The sequence below is a fragment of the Periplaneta americana genome, chromosome 3 (genome assembly GCF_040183065.1).
Source record: "Periplaneta americana isolate PAMFEO1 chromosome 3, P.americana_PAMFEO1_priV1, whole genome shotgun sequence".
In the NCBI taxonomy this organism is placed as follows: Eukaryota; Metazoa; Arthropoda; class Insecta; order Blattodea; family Blattidae; genus Periplaneta; species Periplaneta americana.
This window is the reverse complement of record NC_091119.1, coordinates 18,345,632-18,367,492: the sequence shown is the minus strand read 5'-3', so window position 1 is coordinate 18,367,492 and position 21,861 is coordinate 18,345,632. Positions and strand designations below refer to the sequence as shown.

Here is a 21,861-nt window from a genome sequence, read left to right as displayed (position 1 = left end):
ATACGGAAAGTCTTGAAAAAGTAGTTGTAAATCCGCTAGATTTCTCATTATCAACAAAGAAAGATTAAATTTTGTCACTATGGGGTGCTAAAAAAGGTCACTAAATCCCTATTTAAGCAATATAAAAGTTAAAAGAAATTGTTGTTGAAAAAGATTTAAAATCGCTAGATTGGCAACACTGAACAAACCTGTATAACATGGTCCGCGCATCACGTATTTCACCTGTTTATGCGATGTTGCCAAATCCTTTTCACGTGAACTTAGATTGCATTTGAACCAAGGTAATTTGATCGCAGAAAAGTTTTATACAATAGAAGAAGTGTCTGAACTCGGTTTACTTTTCGATCTTCGATCAAAGTTGATCTTTAGTCAGGGAGTTTTATACAATTGGGCCTTACAAAATAATTTATTCAATATATAGAATAGAAAGGATCAATTTTTAAAACGATTGGAATAATCACATAACCTCAATTTCTCCATACCCAACTACATTTAAAAATTATCAAATGATTCACTACCGACAATATAACCTCTTGGTACATGAGGTTAAGTTTCGACATGTTACTGTTTAGTTAGGTAGGTATTTATTTGTTAATGGTACATGTACATAATTTATTTGTTGGATTTTCCCATAGGCTATAAATCACTGATGTGTGGTGTGTATAGAGAAATCGTATTCACATTTCATTGCTCTTTAATATTTCGTGTTAATTTTTATCAGTGTGACAAAATATCGGTGTAATTCATGCATATTATGCTTACTTATTGATATAAAATATCGGTGTGATAAAATCACCGATAAAAGTCACAGATATTTAATTGTCACAGTCGCAGTTGTCACAGATACTGGAAAATATCGTTTAAGCTCATCTCTACTGACAACAGACTTTTAAATTATAATATAGGTGTGTTTGGACCTACTATTTAAATATTACAAAAAATTTTACAGTCTGTACAAAAGAAACCAAATGACCTGGAAATGTACAAAACTTGCCCAGACATGTTCAAACATTTTTAACAAGAGCCAGAACAGGTCACATTGTCACTCAATTGTACCTACACCGATTTCACATTTCTGATAATCCTACTTGTCTGTGGTGTAATAATCATGATGAAGATCTGGAACACATTCTTCTATACTGTCCGCCCATAAACCACAAAAGAAGTAAATTAAAATCATCAGTGCCAGTTGCAGAAGACACAGCCCTGCAGTATATATTGACTGGCTACTAGCAACAGGCATCTATAATGAACATAGATCAAAATACCCCTCATTTCTCGTGAAAAACAACAACTGAATAGACTACAGTGGACTATAGTGGACTTTATGTTGTCAGCAAACAGCTGGATACATTAAGGCCCAATTGTATAAAACTCCCTGACTAAAGATCAACTTTGATCAAAGATCGAAAAGTGAACCGAGTTCAGACACTTCTTCTATTGTATAAAACTTTTCTGCGATCAAATTACCTTGGTTCAAATGCAATCTAAGTTCACGTGAAAGGATTTGGCAACATGTCATAAACAGGTGAAATACGTGATGCGCGGACAGGTTTGTTCAGTGTTGCCAATCTAGCGACTCTAACTCTTTTTCAACAACAATTTCTTTTAACTTTTATATTGCTTAAATAGGGATTTAGTGACCTTTTTAGCACCCCATAGTGACAAAATTTAATCTTTCTTCGTTGATAATGAGAAATCTAGCGACTTTACAACTATTTTTGGCGACTTTCCATATTACACTCTGTTGGAGACACTGGTTTGTTTGTGCAATGTAAATAATGGCGGACAATAAGAAGAAGGTTGACTGTTCTCCAAATTGTTATCATGTTATGGTGTTTGATACTGCTAAACATAATAAAGCTTTATAAAAAGACAATTTTCGTTTAGTAATACAGTTAATTGAACATTTATGAATGTACCTATCATATCCATTAATAATTAATGGTTTTTATAAGCATAATATAATTATAGGTTATGTTATTTGATACTGCTGAACACGATAGAGCCTTATAAAATATAAGATTGTGTATTAAGGCAAGAAATTGAAAGAAATATATATATAAATATACCTATCATATCTATTGATATTAATAATAATGGATATTTTATTTGCACAATCTGTCACTCGTATATTTCAAACAGAAAAGAAATAACTGAACTTGGATCATCTAACTTAATCGGAGAAATTTCTTCAGTCAAAGTTGACTTTAGTTTGAGACAAATTAATCTCAGATTAGACTTCATACAACACAAAATTCCAAGTTCAGCTGAAACAAGGATCAATTTAACCTCTGATCCAAGATTAAATGGTTTATACAATCGGGCCTAAGAAGATTGATTGATTAAATATTGCAATAAATTTGGTTTGGATTTCATTGAAACATGTTTCTACAGTCCAATCGCCACTTGTTAGAAATGTTAAACGAAAATTCAGAAACATTTCCAGCATCTTCTATAATTTCTTTACTACAGTACTTACTGAGCATGTGCAGTATGTTATAACTGCAACTTCGAAATACAAGTGACCCAAATTTAGTTTTGGGTCTGTACAAAGATCTGATTTTGAAAATATTTTATTCTTTTTTAGTTCTACACTTTATGAGCATGCATTTTGTTAGTCCTAGCTTCACAGATCTTAAATTCTTTCCCTGTTGTTTCGCTTATCCTGAGGGTTGTAGTAGATAATTTACTATTTATTTTGAGTAAGTATTCTGTCCATATTTTGAACTTCGTTTCTATTTGATCTAATCTAGTCTAATCTGTAGGAATTTTATTTCAGCTATTTATATTTTATTAAATTCATTTTGTACTGGCACTTGGTTTTCATCCACAAAGCAATGTTGATACAGCCATGACTTTACAGAATTTAATGTTCTTTCTTACTACATTGTGAACTGATCCATGAAACACAAACTGCTTGAAAAATCCTAAATTTGGTCAATTATATCAGTGTCATATTTGTAGCTAATTGCAGTCAATAGTTAAATATATAAGCTGCCATAAAATATAATAACTTCTGAATATGTATGGTAAGACTTTCCTGTGTTAAATTTCAATGTACCTCATTTACATGTTTCGACCTATTTATGGGTCATCTTCAGAACTGGTCACTGTTGGTCTTGGCGCCACTTGTTCTGTTTCCTGTGAGGGTGTGTTCCTGTGGTATAGTGTAGAGTCAAAGTGTGTGTGTGTTTTGAAATTGAGTTGTGTGTTGAGAATATCGTTGGGGTGTGTTTTTGTGTGTCTGTATATTTCACATTGTTCTAGTGTGTTTAGTTTCTGGCTTTTTGGTTGGATGTGTAGTATTTACATATCTGTGTTGATGTCTCTGTGGGTGTGGTTGGCATTTGTGATGTGTTCTGCATATGTGGAGGTGTTTTGTAATTTTGTTATGGCTGTGATGTGTTGTTCTTTGTAACGTGTTTGAAATGATCTGCCTGTCTGTCCCATGTAGAAGTTGTTGCAGGTGTTACATTTGAGTTTGTATACGCCTGTGTGGTTGTATTTGTTTGTTTGTGTTGTTTGTGTGTTGGGATGTTTTTGTAGAGTGTTATTTGTTCTGTATGCGATGTTATAATTTAATTTCTTGAATGAGGTTGCAATTTTGTGTGTTTTTTTCATTCAAGAAATTAAACTACAACATCGCATACAGAACAAACAACACGCTACAAAAACATCTCAACACACAAACAACACAAACAAACAAATACAACCACACAGGCGTATAGAAACTCAAATGTAACACCTGCAACAACTTCTACATAGGACAGACAGGCAGATCGTTTCAAACACGTTACAAAGAACACATCAACAAAATTACAAAACACCTCCACATATGCAGAACACATCACAAATGCTAACCACACCACAGAGACATCAACACGGACATGTAAATACTACACATCCAACCAAAAAGCCAGAAACTAGACACACTAGAACAATATGAAATATACAGACACACAAAAACACACCCCAACGAAATTCTCAACACACAACTCAACTTCAAAACACACACACACTTTGACTCTACACTATACCACAGGAACACACCCTCACAGGAAACAGAACAAGTGGCGCCAAGACCAACAGTGACCAGTTCTGAAGATGACCCATAAATAGGTCGAAACATGTAAACGAGGTACGTTGAAATTTAACACAGGAAAGTCTTACCATACATATTCAGAAGTGATACAGTGTTTAAAGTTGTGTAATCAAGATGTATATATAATAACATAACTATTTTTGATCAAAATGAGTTTCTTCTTTAGTTTTATGTTGATGATATTTTAAAATTAATTGTTTTACATATCTCATTTAATTGGTGTATTAACATCTAATTTGTCCTTATTCTTTGAAATATCAGTAGGTATAATCACATAATCTACAAAACATTGAATGCTTCTTTTTCTACACAAGTATTAAAAATAAGTTATACTATTCAATGAAAAATAATAAAAAATTCTTGATAGGTACAAACTGAGATCTTGCAAGTTGGGAACCTGAGCTCTAAGAGTGCGCACATCTCTGTCGATTTCAAATGCACTTAATCACAATTCATCATATCAGAATGCAAGATGTGTTAAGGCACATCAATATATCAGAATACAATACATAGGGACATCTGATCATTCTCCGAGATGTCCAAGTTTCTTGAATTCAGCTATACGTAAGCTGACAGCATTTAAAACTTGTCTAGCATCCATCTCCATTCCTGAAACAGGAGTTCCACTGCTCACGCCCAGAACTCTGCCGCACTCTCTAACAAAGTACTCCAAGTCTGCCTCGTCATTGCCACTGTCTCCCCCACTCAGGCACTTGTTAGCCAGCTGTGCCAGGCGAGATCGCTCCGAACTGAATGCCTCATCCAGGTCAAACAGTTCCAGGCTTGGTGGCGGCAATTCACGAAAGGATGGTGGAAAAACCTGAGAAAATAAAATCGACAATAAGTAATTGATGAACTAGCAGACTTACTCGTGTTAATTATGTAAGTTTGTGTGGCTTACAGCTGTTTTGGTGCTTCATCGCACCATCCTCAGAGCCTACTAGATCTCAGTGTCATCTCGAACTTCTCTGCCTGTTATGTGGGTGCATTTGATTGTTGAAAGATGTTGAAAAGTGGAGTCAAATAGTGTGTGTGTACTGAAATTGATCTGTGTGGTTGAGAATTTGATCGGGGTGTGTTTTAGTGTGTTTGTATATTTCGTAAAGTAAACACTGAAATACTGAAACAATTGTCTTTAGAGACAATTAATATTAGGTACCCTCCACAAAACTGGCTTCATTTATACACCGACGGATCCTTGATCTCCAGAGAACAAGGTGCCGGTGCAGGTGTTACGTGCTGTCTCTTCTCACTTTATAGATCTCTTGGATATGGAAAAACAAGTTTTGATGGTGAAATCATTGCAATAAGTGAAAGTCTCAGGAATCTTCTATGCCACATCAATAAATTTAAGAATGCAGTTATATTGTCAGACTCCAAAGCAGCTATTCTATCAATCGTCTCTAAACACACACCTTCATCTCAAACAGCAGAAATAACTAAAATGCTCTCTCAATTAATATCACTCAATAAAAGAATTGTATTCCAATGGATACCATCCCATTGTGGAATCCTGGGAAACGAGAATGCGGATGCTTTAGCAAAGAAGGGCAGCACTGCTACTTACAGACCTGTTACTAAAACTACATATTACTCTGTGAAGAGATTTATTAAATCTACATACTTAGACTTCAACAAACAAAATTTGATAACTCAATCCCAAGGGAAAAAATGGAACTCTCTGCATCAAAATCCACAGTTAATTCCCGATTTACCACGAAAATCGTCTGTAGCTGCATTTAGATTGGCAACAGGCCACGATTGTTTGGCCAAACACCTGCATAGAATTGGAATATATCAGTCCCCTAACTGCCCATTGTGCAACTCAAACCTAGAAATGGATTCAGAACACCTCAAAATCTGTGCTTCAGTGGCTGGTCATGATAATATCTTTGAAAAACATTGGAGTGCAAGAGGTCAAATGACTTTATTGTCAAACACCTGGCATTAGAAAACAACAACATATTTCGTATTGTTCTAGTGTGTTGAGTTTTTAGTTCCTGGGTTGTATGTGTAGAATTTCCATGTCTGCATTTATGTTATTGTATGTATGGTTAGCATTGGTTATGTGATCGGCGTATGTAGATGTAATGTGTCCTCTGGTTATTGCTTTAATGTGTTCTTTGTAGTGTGTTTGGAATGATCTGCCTGTCTGTCCAATGTAGAACTTGTCGCAACTATTACATGTGAGTTTGTATACACCAGTGTGGTCGTATTTATTTGTTTGTGTTTTTGTGTGTTGAGATGTCTTTGTAGTGTGTTTTCTGTTCTGTATGCTATGTTGTATTTCTCAACACACTCAGCACAATAGAACAATACGAAATATACAAACACATTAAAACACACCCTGATCAAATTCTCAACACACAGATCAATTTCAGTACACACACTATTTGACTCCACTTTTCAACACCTTTCAACAATCAAACGCACCCACATAACAGGCAGAGAAGTTCGAGATGACGCTGAGATTTAGTAGGCTCTGAGGATGGTGCGATGAAGCACCGAAACAGCTGTAAGCCGCACAAACTTACATAATTAACACGAGTAAGTCCGCTAGTTAATCAATTACTTATATTCAAGTGTTAAAAGTAGTGTACGCAAGATTCAAAATGGAAAGTCGACAACTTTACATCCAGTTTTAATTAGAGGTGGAGTGTGACAGCATTTTGCCGTCACAGCTCTAAACTGTGACTGCTCCAGAAAAATCGCTGTCTCATATAATAACGATTCTGTCAGTGTGGTTTTTGTGTTCAGATGATTCTTGGAGATTGTAAATGTTTCTCATCACGAGCCAATGACAGTTGTTTATATTTATCGCTCTTCTGTGAATTGAATTGATATACTGGTGCTATGTCTTACATCAACAGTAGTGATTAGCGCAGCAAGTATACTAAAAACAAGACAAGCTCTTAGCTGTGTTATCAGGATGTGTGAGCATATATATTCGCCGAAGAATGTTTACGAATGATTGGATAAATCATTCGTGGAAGAATGTAACAAGTGCACAGCTTCAGTATCAAAGAGTTGCCGACGTTAACCTTTTGAGTGGGATGAAAAAAAATTAGAATCTCAGTTATGTTGTCCTGCAAGTTAATCTTCTGACTTGCAGTTGTCTGGACTCTGGAGCTTTCACATACAGAGTGCACTGTAAGCAATTTCATTAATTTCAGGGGGTTATTCTTTGAGATATTTCAAACAAAACAGTTTAATATAACTTTGTACGTTTTTTCTTTCTTTTCGAGGCAAAGATTGTTTTATATGAAACATTTCAATGAGTTTTATGGGAAAATTATTGACTTAATTCCCAATATGCTCAGTCAATTTAAGAGAGCAGTGTATTTTGATAAATTTGAGATTTATCCTTTGAAGAGGCGGAAAAATTCAAATATCTTGGAGCAACAGTAACAAATATAAATGACAGTTGGGAGGAAATTAAACGCAGAATAAATATGGGAAATGTCTGTTATTATTAGGTTGAGAAGCTTTTGTCATCCAGTCTGCTGTCAAAAAATCTGAAAGTTAGAATTTATAAAACAGTTATATTACCGGTTGTTCTGTATGGTTATGAAACTTGGACTCTCACTTTGAGAGAGGAACAGAGATTTAAGGGTGTTTGAGAATAAAGTTCTTAAGAAAATATTTTGGGCTAAGACGGATGAAGTTACAGGAGAATGGAGAAAATTACACAATGCAGAACTACACGCATTGTATTCTTCACCTGACATAATTAGGAACATTAAATCCAGACGTTTGAGATGGGTAGGACATGTAGCACGTATGGACGAATCCAGAAATATATATAGAGTGTTAGTTGGGAGACCCGAGGGGAATAGACCTTTGGGGAGGTCGAGACGTAGATGGGAGGATAATATTAATATGGATTTGAGGGAGGTGGGATATGATGATAGAGAGTGGATTAATCTTGCACAGGATAGGGACCAATGGCAGGTTTATGTGAGAGCGACAATGAACCTTCGGGTTCTTTAAAAGCCATTTGTAAGTAAGTATGTGTATTCTGATAATAAATGACTCAAAGAATTTTAGTTTTGTCGTTTAAATATGCAGAAATCTAAAGGACGAAACTAAATCTTTTTCAATAATTTATTATTATAATACTCTGCTTTCTTAAATTGACTGAACATATTGGGAATTAAATCAATTATAGCGTGCGTTCCCAAAACACGCTATAAAATATTTAATATAAAACAATTTTTATCTCAAAAAGGAAGCAAAAACGAGCAAAATTGAATCGGTGATTTCATAAAGGGCATGAGTCACTGAAACAATATTTTTCAGGAAAGACAAAAAACATTGTTACGTGATAGAGGAGGACACTAAAACTTCGAAAATAATTATGTGTAATACCCTAATGTAGATAAATATTCAGAATATATTAATGACTAGTTATTGTGCATGAATACACTGAAAATAATTGTATTGTTCTATGACTTGTGCCCTTTGTGCAATCAACTGACTTATATTACATTCGTACATGTACAAATCATGTGCTAAACTGCAAAATATGTGTACTTTAATTGACATATATCAAATTCAACACATACTAACATGTAAACTCTGTTTTTAATCAGCTTCATCCTAGTTATCCACAGAAACTTCTCGTCTGTTGGCTTCTTCCCCACGGGTTGGCCATGCTATCAACTCAGTATAAAAGGGAATATGTTCTGTTGGTATGTACTGAAGGGATTTCTTCATGTCGTTAATTTTTTCCATGTTAAGAGGAATCTTTCCTTGATAGGCTCTTGCAGGACCTGGTAGAGATGTAGTACTCCAATGATCTCTTGCAAGTGCAAAAGAATGTTCAGTTGATCCATCAATAAATTCTCTTGTTTTTACTTCACCACGATGTTCATTGGAGTATGTAAACATTGTAAACAGTGATGGTTGAAAGCTTACTTTTTGATCTCGTGGAATCTTTTTCCCTAGACTTTCACTGGAGAGACAGGTTTTTTGAAATAGGTAGGCCACTAGGCTGTGAAATTTAGAATTTCATCTGTTTTCACATGTTTTATGACGTTAAAACTGTTGACAGCAGAATGGGCATGAAGCATGACTCATGCCCTTTGAACAGTCAACGAGAATTTAACATGGCTTTATCTCAGACTGAGTTAATGGGACCCATGCCCATTCTACAACCAACAATGTATCGACCTTCAAGACAATGGACGTTCACAAGTCACTTTGTGAAAAAAGTTGACTCATGCCCTTTATGAAATCACGGATTCAATTGTATTAAACCTTTTTGTTTGAAATATCTCAAACAATAACCACCTGATATTAATGACATCACTTACGATTCACTTTGTGTACATCAGTCGCCATCATTATCACATACAGGGTAATGGCGATTTTTCAGAGCAGTGACTTTGAAACTGTAGTCACAGTCAGAGCCAGTGACAAAGCTGTCACAGCGACAAAATCACAGGTCTTCAAATCACACCCCACCAATAGTTCTAATGGAAGAGAGCAGTAAATTATTGGCAACTTATCTGTACAAACACTTATCCCCACACAAGGAACACTGTGTTGGATACCCCTAGACCATGCTGCTGGTTCCTACAAGCTGTTCTATCTTGTTTCTACTCCATTCTCTGAAGTGAGAAGAGGTTTAAATACTTACAGCTGCCTGCAAAGGTGGTAAAGGTGTCTCAAACTGAGGTGTGATAAGTCGCAAAGGCTCGTGTTTCACGTTCAGTTCCTGATACGCCTGGATGGCAGCAGGTACACAGCCCGTATTGATTGAAAACAGGCGCTGGTTAAAAAGTTTGGTGTAATCTGTAGGAATCTCGTCTGCTGATTCCTGAAGGCACACTCTTGGTTTTTCTGCTAGTCTTGCTGTATCAGGTACCATGATATAATCCGATATCTGAAATAAAATAACCAAGTATTGACAGATAATTCTATATGTGGATCAATAATAATGTTATATTGAAAAAGCAATTTCTATGACAAATAAAATAATCGTAGTCATGAATATGAACGATTAGGGAAATTCTACTTGAAGCAAGTAAAAGGATAGGGTTGGAAGTAAATCCCGAAAAGACTAAGTATATGATTATGTCTCGTGGTCAGAATATTGTACGAAATGGAAATATAAAAGTTGGAGATTTATCCTTCGAAGAGGTGGAAAAATTCAAATATCTTGGAGCAACAGTAACAAATATAATTGACACTCGGGAGGAAATTAAACGCAGAATAAATATGGGAAATGCCTGTTATCCGGTTGAGAAGCTTTTGTCATCCAGTCTGCTGTCAAAAAATCTGAAAGTTAGAATTTATAAAACAGTTACATTACCGGTTGTTCTGTATGGCTGTGAAACTTGGACTCACTTTGAGAGAGGAACAGAGATTGAGGGTTTTTGAGAATAAGGTTCTTAGGAAAATATTTGGGGCTAACAGGGATGAAGTTACAGGAGAATGGAGAAAGTTACACAACACAGAACTGCACGCATTGTATTCTTCACCTGACATAATTAGGAACATTAAATCTAGACGTCTGAGATGGGCAGGGCATGTAGCACATATGGGCGAATCCAGAAATGCATATAGAGTGTTAGTTGGGAGGCCAGAGGGGAAAAGACCTTTGGGGAGGCCGATACGCAGATGGGAAGATAATATTAAAATGGATTTGAGGGAGGTGGGATATGATGGTAGGGACTGGATTAATCTTGCTCAGGATAGGGACCAATGGCGGGCTTATGCGAGGGCGGCACTGAACCTCTCCGGGTTCCTTAAAAGCCAGTAAGTAAGTAAGTAAGTCATGAATATGAGACACAAGTAGAATGCATTTCACAACAATTCAATTCTCTATCACAGAGCTAGGAAGTTGATGACCTAAAAATCACAGAAAAATAACCTATAAAATGACCTTAAAATTAAACAAAAATGACCATGATTTTAACAGGTTGATCCATTCGGGTATGGATAAAATAAAAACTCCATAAAACATTTACTACTGAACTTTATTTGCTGAAACTTTGTGCATACAACACTGAAAGAAGGGAGATTCCTCAGAGCTCAACATGACCCCCATTGCGCACCCTGCACAACTCATAACGGTGATGCAATTCAGCTCATGTCCAATGTAACATATGAGGGGCAATTTGTTGAAAAGCCTGAGTAATTTTTACTCTCAGATCATCAATGTTCCTGGGTTTCTGTGAATAGGCAATGTCTTTAACAAAACCCTACATGAAAAAGTCAGGAGAGGTTAGATCTTGGGAGTTTGAGGGCCAAGTCAAGAGATAGCTGCTTCTCATACTGGGTTTCGCCTGCGACCTCCTGCATGTTTTCTTTCTTTTTTCTTTTTTTTTTAACACAGAACCTGTTTCTACAAATGTTCGATACCACAACATTATGGAATCGTATTTAGGTACATACGTACACCATACTCACGTCGAAATTCTCTTTGAACTCTTTTTAACACTCTCAAATTTAGGATACCAAAGAACACATTGTGACCGCAGCTGATTTGTAGTAGTCATTTTAATCATCTATGATTTTCATTTATCTTTTCAGATTATGCATTGTTCACTGTCATACCTATATGGAAACTCCCATCTTTTAATCATAATATAGGCCTAACCAGCAAAGAATTTTTTCTACTACCATAATAGCTCTATAATAATAATTTAATATTATCCATACCCAAAAGTATCAGACTGTATAAACAAAATAGTATATTTTCATATGTGGAAAATACATTATCACCAAACAAAGTCACTGTAGCAAAAAAACTTCGTTTTACTTTTGACATTTTTACGCCTTCACTTGTGAGATACTGCATTCTGCTGTGTTGAATGGGGGCAAGCACGTAACACACGTGATCAGCAATATGGAGAGTCAGATCGAACAAAGATTCACGAAAACTGTAGAAAAGTATAACACACATCAAAAAGAAAAAGCTACAATGGATTGGACATATTATAACAATGGATAAAGAAAAGTTGACAAAAAAAAATTTTTAGCAGTAAATTATAAAGGAAAAGAAAAAAAGGAATGTGCAAAGATGAGATGGCTGAAAGCAAACAAAAATGACTTCAGAGAAATGGAAGTAAAGAGATGAAGAAAAAAGGACAGTGAGAAGGAGAGAATGGACATATATCACGAAGAAAACTAAAGGTACGGTCACACGTCGCTACTTTTGCTGCGCAACTTTTGTACTGCAGCTGCAAAAGTTGCGTGTCGTGTTCACACGTAAGCCAAAAGTAGCGCGCTGCACGCTACTTTTCGTGCTGCGCAACCCGAGTGCTGCAAAAGTTGCAACTGGAGGTTGCGAGTCTGTTCACACACAAGGCGCTACTTTTGCAGCCGCAGTCATGCTGCAGGTTTCCATCTCCGTGTTGACTTCTCAATATACATTTTGTGGTTATGTTCACATTATTAAGAAACTCATGCGAAAGCTTACTTATCTATTATTTGCTTTTCTGTCCTAACTAGTATCCAGAAATTGGCATTATTTTTACTATAAAGCTTTTAAAAACGCCTACATACTTAAATGATAACCAATAGCATATTCACGTAATCAATGTTGGCAACCCTCCTGTTTGAAACTACGCTATGGAAAATTAAAAGAAATGAATTATATCGTCAGCAAATGTACTCAGACTGCGTTGTGCATTTAGTAACTGTTACAAATAATTTATTTTCATCACATCTAACATTAAAATATATCCAAACAATAAAAGTATCATTGGCACATTTGGGTGGCAACACTGGTCGCAATCGCAGCAAAAGTTTCAACAAAACCGATATCAAAAATGCTGCGGCTGCAACCCTGAGAACCCTGATCACACGTCGCTACTTCTAAGCTGCGCGCAGCATGAAAAAGTTGCAGGCAGCAGGTTTGGCAGCCGCTACTTTTCGCGTTGCACCGTTGTTCACACATCGCAGTATGAGAGTTGCGCAGTTTTTTGTACTGCAGAGCTGGCGAAAGTAGCGACGTGTGACCGTACCTTAAGGTTCTGATGACTGTAATATTTAGGAGTATGTAAGTGAGTGAGTGAGTGAGTATGCAATACTACCATACTTTACTACTTACGAAAATCCGCAATTAAAATAGATAGAAAAAGAAGAAATAAAAAATATAGTATGTTAGTTGGGAGGCCGGAGGGAAAAAAGACCTTTGAGGAGGCCAAGACGTAGACGGGAGGATAATATTAAAATGAATTTGAGAGAGATGGGATATGATGCTAGGGACTGGATTCATCTTGCTCAGGACAGAGACCAACAGCAGACTTATGTGAGGGCGCTAATGAGTCTCCGGGTTCTCTAAAACCCATAAGTAAGAAAGTAAGTAAAAAATAATAAAAATGTGTGCATAGATCTTCGTATGTGTCAATAACATAAAAAATTTAACAGTTCCTCTTACCTCTGGATCATCTGCGTCTATTTGATTAAGTACTATATCAGAAGTTGTAAGAAATCTGAAGAGAACATCTCGTACTTTATCATTGTCTTCTTTGTCAATATATTTATCAGCAAAGATGTGTGCCGAACCCAGCACTGCAAGTTTACCACCAGGGGGACCTGCAGCTGATTTTGTATGTGTATACAGAGCACACACTGGACGGTTCAATGGGAATGCAACGGTGCCTGTTGATAACGCTGCCACTGCTGGACGAGCTACATTCAAAGTTGCACCATATGGATAAATAAATCTCAGGGCTCTGAAGAACAAATAGGAAAATAAAAAAAAAATGGGATTCAGTTTTATGATAAAATAAACAAGTGAGATTGTTTTAGTCATCGTTCTTTCTACTGGATATAAGAATATATGGAAATAGAAGCTTATTAAATAATAATAATAATATAAAGAAACATGCAATTTATCAATTTACAATCTGAAGATAAAAGAATGCACATAATTTCTTGTTCTATTCTCTATTTGGATAAGTACACTGATCTTTCACAAAATTAGACATTTTTTGGCTAATTTCCAAGCTGAATGATAAATAAACTAAAGACAGTCTGTTTAATTTAGAAACTCTACAGGTAATAATTAATAGTACCCAATCTTAAAAATTGATATAATATTCATTTCTTTAATGTGATATAACTGTACTGGAGAAGAAAGATTTTAATTAAAATATATAAAACGCAATCTTTCAGAATGTATAAACTGGAGAGGACTGTATAACATTACCAGTATTTCAATTACTAGTAAATTTGATCTAGAACTGATTTTAATAGAATTAAGAGTCCCAATTGATAAGAAATTAAGAAGAGTAAGCAGATTTTAGAGAAGGACGTATATGTATTAACTATATAAACCAAATCAATACAGTAAAAAATATTTTAAGTTAGAACAGTTTTATAATAGACATCTTTATATCTTTATGTAATATGTGAACTCATAGCAAAGAACTCATGGTGCGAAGCAAAGATCATGAATAAGAATAGAGAGTTCAATGGCGAAGATAGTTTTTTTTTTTTTTACTGAGTCTATGTTCGTTTTTCTACTTATGAACTCAAAAGATAATGATGATATAATTGCAACAGAGAGAGAATAGAGAGTTCAATGGCGAAGATAGTTTTTTTTTTTTTTTACTGAGTCTATGTTCGTTTTTCTACTTATGAACTCAAAAGATAATGATGATATAATTGCAACAGAGAGAGAATAGAGAGTTCAATGGCGAAGGTAGTTTTTTTTTTTTTACTGAGTCTATGTTCGTTTTTCTACTTATGAACTCAAAAGATAATGATGATATAATTGCAACAGAGAGAGAATAGAGAGTTCAATGGCGAAGATAGTTTTTTTTTTTTACTGAGTCTATGTTCGTTTTTCTACTTATGAACTCAAAAGATAATGATGATATAATTGCAAACAGAGAGAGAATAGAGAGTTCAATGGCGAAGATAGTTTTTTTTTTTACTGAGTCTATGTTCGTTTTTCTACTTATGAACTCAAAAGATAATGATGATATAATTGCAAACAGAGAGAGAATAGAGAGTTCAATGGCGAAGATAGTTTTTTTTTTTTTTTTTTTAACTGAGTCTATGTTCGTTTTTCTACTTATGAACTCAAAAGATAATGATGATATAATTGCAACAGAGAGAGAATAGAGAGTTCAATGGCGAAGATAGTTTTTTTTTTTTACTGAGTCTATATTCGTTTTTCTACTTATGAACTCAAAAGATAATGATGATATAATTGCAACAGAGAGAGAATAGAGAGTTCAATGGCGAAGATAGTTTTTTTTTTTTTACTGAGTCTATATTCGTTTTTCTACTTATGAACTCAAAAGATAATGATGATATAATTGCAACAGAGAGAGAATAGAGAGTTCAATGGCGAAGATAGTTTTTTTTTTTTTACTGAGTCTATGTTCGTTTTTCTACTTATGAACTCAAAAGATAATGATGATATAATTGCAACAGAGAGAGAATAGAGAGTTCAATGGCGAAGATAGTTTTTTTTTTTTTTTTTTTACTGAGTCTATGTTCGTTTTTCTACTTATGAACTCAAAAGATGACGATATAATTGAAACAGAGAGAGAATAGAGAGTTCAATGGCGAAGATAGTTTTTTTTTTTTTTTACTGAGTCTATGTTCGTTTTTCTACTTATGAACTCAAAAGATAATGATGATATAATTGCAACATTAAGAGCTCTGTGAACGTCGTTCAACAATACATTACTTTCTCTCCCCTTAATTCTTAAAATTAAACACATTTTATTGTAGACTTACTGGCTATTGTTTTGGTCGTAACTACTACTGTCCGAAAATTTTCCAGATGCTATTGCAATTGCTCTATTCAGAATTCCATTGGCAACTAAACACTCTTTGGGATGGAAATATTTGAAATAATGTGTCCGCACCACACAATCTGAAAAAGATAAGCAATCTACATTTAATTAATTGGCAAAAGAAAATATCAGAGCCCACATTTATTCAAATTTTTAGTAACTTAGTTGTCGCTTACTTCATGATTTATCTTACAATCTACTTTAAATATTATGATTGTTGGTAATTCATCAAACAACTCATGTCGAAAAAGAAACCAAGGTAGCTACCGGAGTTTTATCTAATCTAATAACCTACAACTATGTCTAATGACACCACCATACAAATTAACCACTGTATTCCAAGCATCAGTAGTGGGAATAGCATACAGTGCAAGTGCAGCCCTTGATCAAAACACTTATAACTAGGAGGCGGATGTAGATGACCTAAAAATCTACTTAAAATGATCGATAAAATGCCCCTAAAATAATGAAAAAATGATAATAAAATATTATTCACCATACTCGCACCACTTCTTAAAAATTAGTCACCTTGTTTCAATGACTGCCCTGCAAATCTCGGAGAGAGGAGGCAACTTCCTGGAATTTGGCTAAGATAAAGGAAAAGAACATGCAATAAAATGAATGTTTTAAGAGAAAACTATAGATTTTAATGAGGGTTTACAATATGTTTCAATCAGGGGTGGTCCATGTCAGTGCCTTCATTCTCCATCTCCTCCGTCTGCTCTTCACTTTTGTTACCAGACCTTTCAAGTTAGGGACTATATACGACAAAAATTGTGGGCATAGCGTGAATTCTTGCAATCTTTATGTTAAAAATACTGTCTACTGTAGTACATCCCTTCCAAACCATATTGGGAACACAAAGTCCTGTTGTCCAGGAAACTGTAAAAGTTTCCCCTCTTCCAAACATGAATTCTAAAGATATCCTCGTACCAAAGGCCAGTAGTGGTCAAAACCCTCACTTAAACTAACTGTTCTCAAACACTTTATATTGCGGTACTTCTGTGGTGCGAGGTGGCCTTCAATGAAATATGGGACGGATTTTAGAGTTTGCTCCAAACTTGAAAAATACTAGAGGAGGCAGATTCGATCCGGTACTGTGGATTGAACTTCGGTGTAGCTCAATGGTTAGAGCACTTGGTCGTAGAGCCAAGGACCCGGGTTCGATTCCTGGCGCTGGAGCGAATTTTTCTCCTATAATAACCATTGTTACCAACTGATCAGCTATAAATATGCGAGCACACGAACAAACCAACCCTAGCAGTAACTAAACGACTGTTAAATCATTTGGAACACCTATCTCAAATTCAATCATAAGTGAAGAACTAAAATCACTAATAACACAACTGTTACTTACCACTGTTAATCATGATACCATATTCTTCAAGTAAAAAGTTGACATTTGTCTGGAAAGTTTTTTCTCCTCCCTCTCCAAGAAGAACCAATATATTTCCACCTGAATCAAGGTACTTCTTCATACAGTTAAATTCACTTTCAGTAAACTTTTCTCTAGGGCAGGGAATTACAAACAAAGCTACTCCAGCGAGAACATCAGCGCCAATTTCATCTTTATTTCTGGAAAATACCATATCAGAAATTAGACTTAATATTTAACAACGTACACTGACACAAGTGAACTATTCAGGAATTACTAATTACAATATTTAAACATTTTACCCATATTACACTAATTCACACCAATTTTTTTTTCAATCATAGTCCCTATCACATTAGAAAATGGAGGACACGAAAAGAAAAAAAGATACAAAACACCCTATTGTCAATTATGGAGAGAGAGAGGGGGGGAGAGGGAGGAAGAGATGGAGAGAGGGGAGAAAGGGATAGAGGGGGAGGGAGAGGGAGAGAGAGAGAGAGAGAACTTCAGACTCAATCCATATGCTTCAGCAGTACATTCTAGGATACTCTATCAGTAATGGGATCTAATGAGAGAGGCTATACAAATAAAAACCAATTCTCTAGCCTGCCAATGAAGAAATTGGAGCCTGCTGTATTAATTTTCCAGAGGAAATTCAATACTTATTACTAGTGTCATAATAGTTTTAATCAGGAAGAAGAAAAGGAATTGGTTGGGTCACTGGCTGAGAAGAAACTGCCTACTGAAGGATGCATTGGAAGGAATGGTGAACGGGAGAAGAGTTTGGGGTAGAAAAGATATCAGATCATAGACGACATTAAGATATATGGATCATATCGACCCTCCCAAATACTAAATTAAAAACATAAAATTTACTTTGTCATACGTTAAAAGTGTACATAGGACAGACAGGAAGATCCTTTCATACAAGATATAATGAACATATTAAAGCTATAACCAAACCTTACATCACATCAAATTATGCAGATCACATTATCAACAATAATCATGACTACAATAATATAGAAACAGATATGGAAATTTTACACATCACACCAAAAAGTTCACAATTAAACATCCTAGAACAGTACGAAATATATAAGAATACAATAGCACACCCACAATATATACTTAACACACAACTACAGTTCGATACGCACACATTATTTGACGTCATAATACATCATAACATACAAACAGCCAACCCCCACCATAGGAGCAACACACCCCACCCCTACCATCGACAACTGCACATAGCAGAGTCAAGATCACCAGTGGTTCAAGAGACACTGAAGACGATGACACATAGCGTCGAAACGGGCTGTCTGTCGAAGGTAAATACCTTTTTTTAACAATTTTAACACTTTTAACGTATGACAAAGTAAATTTTATTCTTTTAACAAAGTGTTAACGAGAACTTTAATCAATGAATACTAAATTAAATTTCAAGTGGTCCTGGATGTCAGAGCATAAAAAGCATTACAATCTTTTACTATCTTTCTTTCCACCTCACCAAAAACTGTGACGCTGCACAAAGGCAGGGATATAATAAAAGAATTGTATAACAAATTACGTATCAGTTAAATTCCTAAATATCATAGACTGTAAACGAAATCCTCTAGCCTAGCCTATACAAATCAAAAGTGTTTCGTTCCAAAACGAATACAACATAGCTAACAATGATACAGCAGATTTATTACCAAAAAGGAGTAGCATGCCTTCTGAGAGTTTTGCACCCAAATATCTCCACCAGTACCCATCACTGAGAGAATAATCTACGCAATTTCGCTATATTTCAGAATACCGAGTAAATACTTATGTACAAACACTGTGCAAATTAAAAAACATATTTATTTATCTATCCTTGTGCCATCAACAGGACTGCCGAGAAGGGGGGCAAAGGGGGCGAGTGCATAGGGGCCCGTCAGATTACGTACTTTTTATTATCATGAATAATTATTCTTAGATACATACAGGTACTATAAAATTTTGTAAGAACATTTGTTACATAAATTTGACATATTAAATCAACAATAGTAGAATTAATTAATACAAATTACCACTACATATGTAAATATTTCACTTTTATATAATAGAATATCGGTTTCCCGCATTAACGTTCACCGACACGACACTTGAGGGCCCCGGCATTTGCCTGAACTATGTTCCCGTCGCTTGTACTGAACACGTTCAATTACTTATTCGCTTGTCCTTTTTAACCACTTTTTAACTGCTGGCCCACTGCAATATGCTAGTGGATGCTCCCAAACCGAAGTCTCAGGATCACGTTTCCTTTTCAGTATATTGTATGTCTCGTGTCGAAACTTTCGTCTTTTCGTTGTTATTTGTCTATTAAATTCTGTTCATCAGTGTTACCGGTTATAGTTTAACTGCACAATAGATAAGTACAGGCATAAGTCGGGGGCTGAGAAGCACAAGGAGAGAGAAAAAATTGGAAGATATTAATATGGGTGCTAGACTGCGTGAAAAATATTATGAAGATATTAACAAAGAGATCAGTGATGAGCCGAAATATTTAAAATCAATTCATACCTCTAGTTTAGGGCCAGCCCCACTGAAACCTATGAATCTCCTAAATAGTCTGAGGGAATTAAAACTGGACAGTTTATTTCCAAATATTTGTATAGGCTAGCGATTAGAATATTCTATACAATTCCTGTGACAGTTGCTGATGCTGAAAGATCCTTAAGCAAAATGAAGGAAATAAAAATTGTATTCATATAAACAATGTGTCAAGAACGACTGAGTAACCTTGGCCTCCTTAGTCTGGAGAGCGATCTTGCTAGATCTTTAAATTTTGGTGATGTAATTGATGATTTTGCTTCAGTGAAGTCAAGGAGAGTTGTTTGTTGATGTTGGGCTGCAAGTTAGAAATTACAGGTGTTTAGGAATGTTTTATGAATATAATATACCGGTATTGTGCTAATGTGAAGTTTTACTAAAAGTTTTCAATGTAATAAAAGTGTATATTTTAGGTTCGTATCTGTGTATGGGGTTATATTTTATTTATTTTGCAAATAATTATTATGGTTAAAATAACTGGTAACTTGTGATTGTTACTTTTTTCAATGGGGGTCCGAGTAGGCCTACAGTATTGCATATGGGCCCATAAATTCTGTCGGTGGCCCTGGCCATCAATAAAAAACAAGTAAGCCTACATGAAAATAGGTTAAATATGTCCCCTGGACCAAAAATAAATAGGCCTAATTCAATAAAACAATAATGACATATGTACTTACGCGGCATTCTGTAGTCATACCTGCAATTTATATGGATTGTTATACGAGAGCGTTGAATTAGCCTCTCGTACAAAAAAAATGGGAAAGATTATGCAACTCACAGAATGTTACTCCCGAGTATTCGCGAAAATCTGCAGTAGCAACGTGTAAGCTAGGCTGACAATGTTACATGACTGCGTAACTAAACATTTACGAGGAATTGTACATAATAGGCCGATACCAATAACATGCATAACGCTTTATGTGATGTCAATTATTAAAAGTTGGATCGACTACACATTGACTAATGTCCCATCTATATTCATCATCCCAACCCATGAGAGATGTGGATCACTTATACTTACGTTAGTACTTTCCAGGTTCCTTTCAACTTTCGATGTAGCGTTTTATAGTTGTCACTTATTTTAAACAGCTCATTTTTTGAGCAATTAAATAATACTGTATTACTCTTATCTTTCAGATCTGTCATCAACTCCTGCAAGTAAAAAAAAAGTATACATAGGTCAAGTACATTATCACAGACAAACATAATATTCAGATTTATCTATTTACATTCCATTAAATCATCTCATCGCCTTAAGCAGTTAATCATTATAGTATAATACAACAAACTTAATACGATTTTACAATTTGATTACCTCTGCAGGCGCCATTATATTACTAGTATTCTAGAATTCTGGTATGCAAGGTTATACCCAAGATGACTCATACACCTAAAATTGAGTTTTACTTCAAAAACCGAACACTAGGGGGCAGGCGCTTACAGTTCACTAAAATGGGAGGAATGTAGGTGAAGAATATAAATATGACAGCCCAGATTTTCACAGAAGTGAGATGGTTATAGCACCAACTTAATTATACAACATTATAAATTTTCATCTTCGCTTATCAAATACAATAGTTCATATCGGACGACAGATGGCTAGTTATGCCTACGTTGATAACGTCACTGTGATCCACGTGTTGCCAACTTTAATATTTAACATGGCCGCCACAGAGAAGGAAGAAGAAAGAAGTAATGAAAAAATACAATCAATAAGAAAGAAAGTAACATATTCGGATATTCAAGATATGATCGACAATTCTGATTACAGTATAAGTGATTCTGATCATGTTCCTAGCATTGATAGCGATTCAACAATGGATGAGGTATGTTTTTTTTTTATGTCTGTGTGGTCTGTACTGTTAGCCAGAAGGTTATCAAGTTTTTCCACGTATTTAATACTATTTTTTCAAATCTAGTAATATTTAATTGAGCCTATTGTAAATGTTTACATTTGTTACTTTTTCTGCACTATAGTGCAACATATTTTGAACATCTTGTAAATTATTCTTAATACATTTATTGTGTGA

At 35.1% G+C, this 21,861-nt stretch overlaps 1 protein-coding gene across 1 annotated transcript; it reads right to left on the bottom strand.

Annotated features, from left to right (window-relative positions):
• Nucleotides 1–1,910: 1,910 nt before the first annotated feature.
• On the bottom strand, nt 1,911–21,232 carry IFT52 (intraflagellar transport 52). Its single transcript, XM_069820052.1, has 7 exons — nt 21,147–21,232; nt 20,853–20,983; nt 17,231–17,448; nt 15,815–15,953; nt 13,497–13,794; nt 9,747–9,992; nt 1,911–4,925 (listed from the first exon to the last, which is right to left on the bottom strand). The coding sequence occupies exons 1-7, from the start codon at nt 21,159–21,161 to the stop codon at nt 4,629–4,631; spliced, it is 1,344 nt and encodes a 447-aa protein (XP_069676153.1). The 5' UTR covers nt 21,162–21,232; the 3' UTR covers nt 1,911–4,628.
• Between the last annotated feature and the right edge of the window lie 629 nt (nt 21,233–21,861).